At 40.4% G+C, this 8750-nt stretch overlaps 1 protein-coding gene across 3 annotated transcripts; it reads right to left on the bottom strand.

Moving 5' to 3' along the window:
- FBXO43 (F-box protein 43) lies at positions 1 to 8371 on the bottom strand. Of its 3 annotated transcripts, none has more exons than XM_083749790.1 (6): positions 7390 to 8371; positions 6335 to 6403; positions 3377 to 4884; positions 2446 to 2548; positions 1341 to 1526; positions 1 to 536 (listed from the first exon to the last, which is right to left on the bottom strand). In XM_083749790.1, exons 3-6 carry the CDS (start codon positions 4858 to 4860, stop codon positions 288 to 290), a joined length of 2022 nt encoding a protein of 673 aa, XP_083605916.1. In that variant the 5' UTR covers positions 4861 to 4884; positions 6335 to 6403; positions 7390 to 8371; the 3' UTR covers positions 1 to 287. The 3 variants fall into 3 exon arrangements, with proteins under 3 accessions (XP_083605916.1, XP_083605917.1, XP_083605915.1); XM_083749791.1 differs by having other exon boundaries at positions 7421 to 8371; XM_083749789.1 differs by lacking the exon at positions 7390 to 8371 and having other exon boundaries at positions 6335 to 6467.
- Positions 8372 to 8750: the final 379 nt, after the last annotated feature.

Here is an 8750-nt window from a genome sequence, read left to right as displayed (position 1 = left end):
TAAGATGTAGTAAAAACTACACTGAAAGTACTTTATTGAAATCTCATTGAATGTGTCTGGCAAAATGACAAACACCAAGACAAAGAGTTTAAAATGTTTTCACTTTTTTCTGAAATGTATCAAAAGTCAAGTTTAGGATATTTACACAGAGAATTAAATTATCAACTTGATTAATGGTCAAAATTACAATATGTAATACTTTCAAAATGCATAATTATTTAAAAGTGCTACCTATACAAAATAGAATTGAGGGGGAGGGGAAATACGTTCCATGCATTTGAAGAAATTTAGAGACGTTTTAAGTTTCTCTTGCTTTTTGCACTTCCTGGCAGAGCATCTTTTCTGTTTTGTCGTTTAGCAGATGGACTGCTACAGTCTCTTGATCCGTGGAAGGCATAAAGACATAAAGTGCAGAAGTCAAACGCACAGTCTTCCCGGCTACAGAGTCCTCTTTTTTGAAAGGCTTGGTATTTTGCAGGACACCGACATCTTGGACAAGGTTTTAAAGCTTCGTCACTGAAGAGGGATCGGGCAACCTACATCAGGGAAAGAGATATTTAAGATTTGGTCATGCATTCATTTTTATAAGGTTGCTAACTACCCCATCCTGTTTCTTTAATTTCTAGAGAGTTGCATCAGAATGAATAAATTAATTTTCACTATAGAAATATATCAAGATAGAAGAGTCAATAAAATTTTATCCCAGATGACAAGATACAGCAAAAGAGACAAAGGGTAAATGTTACTAATATGGGCCTACGGGCAGTATCCAACTAAACAGTTCCTCTACTGCAGGGGTCAGCAAACTTTTTCAGCAGGGGGCCACTCCACTGTCCCTCTGACCTTGTTGGGGGCCAGACTATATTTTGGAAAAAAATATGAACCGATTCCTATGGCCCACAAATAACCCAGAGATACATTTTAAATAAAAGGACACATTCTACTCATGTAAAAACACACTGATTCCTGGACTGTGTGCAGGTTGGATTGAGAAGGCGATTGGGCCGGATCTGGCCCCTGGGCCTTAGATTGCCTACCCATGCCCTACTGCAAGGACTTTTAGCTGCAAAATGGAACTTCCCCATGATCTCCTCTCTCCCTGTGCAACTCCTGAATCTGTTATGGGGTTTTCCCCAGCCCTCTGGGGCCAACTTAGGGGGTCACATAAGAAAGGACAGAGTGAGGAAAGTCCAGCTAAAAGTCCTTGCACTAGTAGAACTGTCTATTTAGATAGCCCCGTCACTTTCCCCTCATACTTCTTGTGGCAGCCTTTGTTTAACTTGTATCTGGCAACATTCATTACTAAAGGAATCTTTCTCACACATACTGCAGTTTCCTACCTTTACACACACTTCTTCTTTGCTAACTGACTGAAGAACAGGGCTGCATCCACGAGGTGTCAAAGACTCGTCACAAGAGGGCTGCATTTGTAATACAGCAGGTTTTGCTTGAGCCTGGACTGATCGTAGTGCAAATCTGGTCATCAGAAGTCTAGTGGCAGCATCTTCAGTATCTGGCAGGTGTCTCTGGTAAAGTAACCAAACACCACAAATTACTTCCTCAAAGAACAAACTGAATGTGCTGTTTACTACTTAATGCCAACCATGGCTTGTAGCAGAAGCCCATACTGGGAAGAAGGGGGGATGCCATGTGGTCAGAACCATCTTGGGTGCTGGCTGGAGAAGTGGCAACAAAGAGACTGGGGAGCACAGCCAGCTGCTCTAGACTCAAGCTGCCTGAAGCCATGAGAGAAGCAGGGAGAGACACTCTTGAGAGGACAATGGTGTAAGATCTGTACTGTAGCTCCCTCCAGCTACACTCGGGTTGTATATATGTGAATAAATTCACTAGTCTACACCACGTCTTGACTCTCAATGGAAGCACAACTCTGGGTGAGGGGGTGGAACCCCCCCCCCGAATTTTGTGCACTGCTTGGCAGTTGGTGTGCCACCTTTGTTACAATACAGCTTGAAAAAATAGTTTGGCACCGAAAGGAAATAAAGATGAATTGGAGTATGGGTCAAAGGGAGACGACCACGAAAAGGACCAGGTTTAATCCAAAACTGATCTGCCAGAAGCATTAAAAAAAATAAAAACAACCCCCCAACAAACCTCTAAGAGGTCTTGAAAGAACTATTTAAAAATAAATGTGCTAAATGTGTGGCTAGACACTAAAGACAGTGTGTTATATCCAACTAAGTCATACTAAATAGGCCCACTGAAATCAATAAACTATGAATCTAGTTTATAGGCTCATTTCTATTCTCAGTATGAATTTGTTGGTTATCACCCTAAATCTTTTAATAAGTATCACAGGTAAGCAGTACAACAAATTTCATCTGATGAAATGTCTATTAGATACAGAGTTTTATTTCTGCTTTTCCTCCTCTTCAACCCATACTCTCACCAAACACCCTCAATAATGCCCGTGCAGTGGTATATTACCTTAGCTTCAACTGCCAGCTGTTTTATGTACAACTTTCTCCTCCGATTCGCATGTCTATCTTGTATAACAATTTCTCGCCAGTTCTTGCTTACTTTCCACATACTAAAATAAAGAATCGCTATCAGCCACAATTCAAACATTTTGCTAGAATTTAGAATGGGGCTGCTTTGTCCTCAAGGAACCTGATCTGCTTTAACGTCTTCACCAAGAATCAATAAATCAGCTTCAATGATAGCTGCAGCACAGGATCAAAGGGACAAGTGCTCTGAAGCTGATATACATCAAAGTATAGGGGTATTTACATATATATTGGTCACTTTTAATCATCATACCCTCTTGTCACAGAGGGACAGACAACAATCTTATTTTATTTGCTAATGTTTACCGTTAATACATAGCATTTTTAAATATTATTTATGCTTCAACCTTGCTATGCTTAATAGTTATATGCCAAATTCCGAAACCTTAATTAATGGAGGAATCCAAAAGATTTGTCATTTTGTAAAAGCTTATCATAATACAAAAACAGGGTATCCAAATGGGAAAACTGGAGTGAAGTTGTAACTGCAACAAAACATGGAGTGCTTCAGGTTTATAGCCACTCCCTTCCATTTTTCCTTCTTCCCCGTTTTTCATCCCACACCCCAGGCAGCTAACACCTGTGCCCACTAAGGATGTTCAGTCTTCTGTGGCCTGCTCTGGGTTTTGCTTAGATTTTTCTCCAAATAATTTTTGTTCTTCTGCAAATTATGATGCTCCCACAAGCCTCATGGTGCCTCCCATGTGTGTAGATGGTGCCATTTTGGCTACATAAGCATAAGCATTCAGATAACTGAATTCACTACTAGTATACAGAATTTCAATTATGTTACACTTGTACAATGTCATTAGGTTGGCACCCAGTGAAAGTCCCAAAGTTGTTTCTTTTACCTGCATAGGCTTTCCACAGTCAGGATATCTAAAATCAAAGTAAGAACATGTCTTAAGTCTCTGATTCTTAATTCTGTTAATATATCTAGTTTCTCAATGCCCATTTTCCTGCCAATGAGTTGAGCCACAATACACTTCAGCGCAGATATGTCAGCTCCATCAATTTTCTTCAGCAGGTCATCTTGTTTTGTTCTTTTACTTCTGTTTTGCATAAATAGCGCACGCACTATCTGCAAAGCAGGGGTTCTTGACAGACTGCCAAAATCTGGAGCCATGCATTTGTCATCCTCATGAAAAACCAATTCATTGCTTTCGGTGATAGAGCCAGCTATCTTTAGTATGCATTTTGAATGAGCAACAGTGGTATCACAGTCCTCCTCTTTTTCTGATTGGGAACCACATTCTGAAAGTGTGGATAATCTTCTTGAGCGTTGTAGCTTTCTTACCTTTCTTTTAGAGTTTAGAGATGATTCTGTACGTTTTTGAAGTAGTTCTTGGAAAGATCCCTCATGTTCTGACAAGGACTCCTCCGATTTATCTAAACTAAGTGAATTATAGCTGCTGCTACCAGGGGTTGATAGGCTCAAGTCACTTATTTCTTTAACTGGAGGGGTATTTATTTCAGATATATTAAGACTAAATCCTTCTACAAGACTATTGATGGGTGTGATAAATCTATCATCATTTGTCTCGGACAATGTACAGTTAGGAGTTTCAATCAATTCTGGACAAGTGCTTTGATCATTAAAACTATTAAGAACATTGTCAATAAAAATATTAGGTGTATTTGTAGATGATTTAGGCTGGATTGGAGATAAACAACCTGGCTCGGACAAGCAGCCGCCTTTAGATTTTGAATCATCTATTGTAGATGTCCTCTGCTGAGAGAAAACAAGCCTGAGTTTCTGACAACCAGAAATAGGGTCCTCACTTTTTAAAGTACTAGTAGCCAAAGGCTTGTAGCTCTTCTCTCTTGGAGAATCCAAGGCACATTTTGAAATTATTTCATCAAGACTAAGAAAGTGAGCTAAACATGTTTTTTTCTGACGGCTCCCTGAAGATACTTGTTTTTCAGAACACCCCAAAGAACCAACAGAAGCTGATTTAGACACAAGCAATCTTCTGCGGAGTGACAAGTCTTTTTTAACAACTTTTGGTGTTTCATATAAGTCTGTATGTGTAATTGGTTCCTTTCTTTCAGATAAAAAGGTAACATTTTCATGGTCAATGGGAGACAATGAAGTGCTTAAACTAGAATGTGCATGTTTTGAATATTCAGGCAGGCCTGTTTCATTCTGTTCGCCTTTATGTTCTGCATCATTATAATCAAAGCTTGGGTCTTTTAATGATCCATTGTATCCACTGTCATGAAATATGGAAGGGGAGCAAGAATCTTTAAAGCTGAAGTATCTTGCACTGTTGCCGGGAGAGGTCAGTCTGCCTCTTTTAAGAATACTGGATAGAACTGAGTGGCTTTCTGACATCTTGTGCTTGGAACTGGTTATGATCTGTAAAGTGGAAACAGCATTTTACAATTAATAACATCATACCTGGAATCTCTGGGTACCAAACAAAACACTTACAGGAAGCTATTTCATCAGAGAAGGAAGCCAGTCACCACAGTTGAATGCTGATAGAATGAGGATTGCCTATATACCTATTATAAAGTTATAGGAAAAACGCTCCACTATGTTCGTAGTAAGAGGTCACTCAAGTTATCATTTACCATTCAGTTGCCTCCTTTAAAAATATCATGACATTACATATTCACAAATAAGGGTTATAGTTTTTCAAAAAGCTCGTATTGAAGTAACCGGAAGCCCCCGCCATGCAATCTTAACCATATCTAATCAGAAGTCCTATTTAATTTAATGGGGCTTCCCCCTCTGTTAAGTACAGTTAGGAACGCAGTCACAGCCTTCATTTGAGTGATATGGCTTAGTAACCTTGCATATATAGACAGAGCAAAACAAAAATCTGTCTTATCAATAAGCAGTAAATTGTTGTACTGCAAATAGCATGAGGGGCATTAGAGAGATTTCGGATTATGCTCCTATGTGGTATAAAGGCTCTCCTTAACCACAAGCAAATGTGTCTTGATTTTTATAGCAGTCAGTTAGTAAAAATGATTTTAAACATTAGCTTAAATTGGTCTCTGTTCTTAGTGATTTAAAATCAATCCACTCTGGAGGCGGTGCATTCTGTTTTGCTGCTTGCTGCTGCCTCGCCATACCACACTTACCTGTGTTGTGCAGCGGCACCCACAAAGCACCAGCAGCAGGGCTGGCTCCCATGAGATCTCGTGAGATTTCGGAGAGATCTCATTGGATACCGGCACCACTGCCAGTGGAGGCAGAGAGACAGGCAGTGGAGGAGAGGTGGGTGCTGTCTATTGGTATTCTGCCACTCAAAGAGGGCACCTCACCTTGCCTCGCCTGAAACACTCCGCACTCTCCCTAAGGCTTGCTAGTCTAATGGAATTGTTCGTTTTATTTAAACCGCTGACTCTCATGAAAGATCACAAATTATTTTTGCAAATCCACTCAGTCTTACAAGTGGTTTGCCATGCACCTTTCAGGAGCTGTTCAAAAAACAAACAAACCCCATTCTTGTGGTATAATAGAACTAGCTGCTCAGTTCTTTGGATCCTGGCCAGTACAGTGGTACCTCAGTTTAAGTACTTAATTCGTTCCGGAGGTCCTTTCTTAACCTGAAACTGTTCTTAACCTAAAGCACCACTTTAGCTAATGGGGCTTCCTGCTGCTGCCGCGCCACCGGAGCACGATTTCTGTTCTCATCCTGAAGCAAAGTTCTTAACCCGAGGTAGTATTTCTGGGTTAGCAGAGTCTGTAACCTGAAGAGTATGTAACTTGAAGTGTATGTAACCTGAAGTGTAAGTAACCTGAGGTACCACTGTATTTGCAATGACTCTTCAACAAACTAAGATTTTGTACTTACCCTGATGGAGTCACAAGGAGGCTGAAGTTAAATAAATACTCCACAACTGTATAGGCATCACCTAGGATGCTGAGGGACAAAAACATTTGCTATTACAAAACATAGCATAGCTTTCTTAGACTTTAGTATATGGTGGGCCAAAGTTTCTCATGATTGTATGAGAATCACAGGTTGTGCAGAACACAGCAACCTATCCCATGATAGTTTATCAGCTGACAGTATAAATGAGGTCTCCCAAGTCCTGCACTGCCTTCGAATTTAAGACCTATACAGTCTTAAAATGCATTTGTAATGCAGTTACTACCTCCACCCTCCAGTTAAGTTTGTACTATGTGCTTGGGATAACATTTCATGTGTTTGATGAAGTGGACTCTACAAAGGTATTGTGAATTATAAATGTTTCACTCTTTCACTCTTTAAGGCACAAGACTAACACAATAACGCAGAGAACAAACTGACATTTTTAGTGTCTTGTAAAAAAAAAGAGGCTTAAGTAGCTGAGTTTTTAGCTTAAAGACAGCTGAAAGAACATGACACAGGATTATAAAAACCATGAACAATATAAAGAAAGTAACTAGAAGTGTTATTCAGACTCTCAACATAGGAGAACCAAGGGTCATCTAACAAAACGGATTGTTCTGAACTTGCTACTAGGGAGATGGAAGTACTTCAAACAATACAAACATTTACCTAGAGAATCAACTGTCACAGTTGTTGCTATAGCCACTTGCACAGATGGCTTTAGGGTTGTCAAATCACAACCCGGAGGTTCCCCCTGTACTTTTAATCTAACACTGAATCAAAGGACTAGGTTAATTTCTCTCTCCCCATTTCCCTGTCTTTTTGCTTGTGTCTTGTCCCTCTGTGGTAGTAAGCACTCCTGATCAGCTGCAAATCATGCATGATTAGTCTCATTCAGTGGTAGACTTAAAAGTACAGAGGAGCTTTTCAAATGAGACCTGGAAAGTGGAAACTGACTATTTTTTAAAGGCTTAGATATATACAATTAGGAAAATTGCAAAATGGAACCTCCGTTGGTGGCAAGTTGTAATTACCAGCTATCTGGAGCAAACAGGAAATTATCACCTGTACGCAAGATACCACTGTCATCTTCCTCACTTGCTTGGAAGATGTTTAGAATTTAGAACTATGATCCTCTGCTTTAAGTAAGTAAGAAAAGAAACAGTTATTAGTATAAATGCAGAGCCAGTAGAAGACACATAAGGCAATAATGTGTGTTTCTGGAAACAACTAGGTTGGGATCATAATTTCTTAAGGCACCATCCACAGTATGCTCTAATTAAGTGGCCTGCAAATTAATGCAAAAAAGAATAATTGTGCCTAAAAACAAAACTACAAATGTAAAGTCTTAACATTATAGCTTACTCTATAGTGACTTTTTAAAATATTGAATATAAAAAACTATTTGTCAATGTGTCTGTTTTAAGCAAGAGCATTAGAAAAGCAGGATTTTCTGGTGCAAATGTGTATTTTCTTCACCCTCATCATTTCATCACCTATACCACAGTAACAATACAATCCTACAGGTGTCTACTCAGAAGTATGGTAACTCCCATTGTTATTCCCAGATAATTGTGTACAGCCTCTACAGAACACTTTCTCTTCCAGCTAGGATTTCATTAACTCCATCATTCAGGACTGATTTAGGGGAGAAGAGTGGCTGTGTGAGATCTCCCTCAAAACACACAACAGCCCTACTTACCTTGTGAGTTTGAAAGGCAGGAGCCGCTTCTCATGAAGGTTTCCTTATTGTTAAAATCAGAATACCTTTTTAACCTGGGGAGGAGGGAACGGTGAAATGGAGGAAAGGCGTCCAAGATGGGGAAAAAGAAACAGAACAAGCCAAGCACTCTACCAAACATACAATCTTAATCATGAAACTGATAGGTATGGTTAGAGTCAAAGTATGTTCAAATAAATGGATTAGCATCAGAGTTAATTAACTGTACTCTGTTTTCTTTTAGTAAATAACAGGGACAGAAACGGGACTTTGAGGGATTCAGTCACCTTTGAGTGCAAAACACCACCAGCAGCAGTTCCGCACACCCCAAATCCTCGCACAAGTCAATGGAGACGGTGAAAAGGGCGCTGCTCCCACATGTGGAGCAAGAGATGGGTGCGGGGCGGCGGCTGGAAAGAGTGATTAAAGAGGGCTTTTAAAAGGGAACGAATTCGCACCCATCCTAAGAACTGGCAGGGGCTGCGCGCAAGATCTATGCAGAAAGAGCACGGCTCTCTGCCTGTTGGAGAAAAAGCAGCAGCAGCAGCAGCAGCTCTGGGCTTCCCCCGCTCCAGCTCGCCTCAGCCCCAGAGCGTTGCCCTAAGCGAGAAAGAGAAACGCCTCCCGCTGCACTGCCCGCGTGCGCCTGCCGTGGTTTTCCCTCGCTCAGTTTTG

The sequence above is a fragment of the Podarcis gaigeae genome (genome assembly GCF_964106915.1).
Source record: "Podarcis gaigeae genome assembly, chromosome: 7".
NCBI classification, from domain to species: Eukaryota; Metazoa; Chordata; class Lepidosauria; order Squamata; family Lacertidae; genus Podarcis; species Podarcis gaigeae.
Note: the sequence above shows the minus strand (reverse complement) of the source record. Positions and strands in the feature narration are given on the sequence as shown.

Excerpts from the sequence above, each read along its gene's own strand:
- FBXO43 (XM_083749790.1), bottom strand. The coding sequence starts at position 4,860 with ATGTCAGAAAGCCACTCAGTTCTATCCAGTATTCTTAAAAGAGGCAGA. Across the intron at positions 1,527-2,445 it reads AGCTGGCAGTTGAAGCTAAG|AGACACCTGCCAGATACTGA; the intron begins GTAATATACCAC and ends TTACTTTACCAG. Across the intron at positions 537-1,340 it reads AAGAAGAAGTGTGTGTAAAG|GTTGCCCGATCCCTCTTCAG; the intron begins GTAGGAAACTGC and ends TCCCTGATGTAG.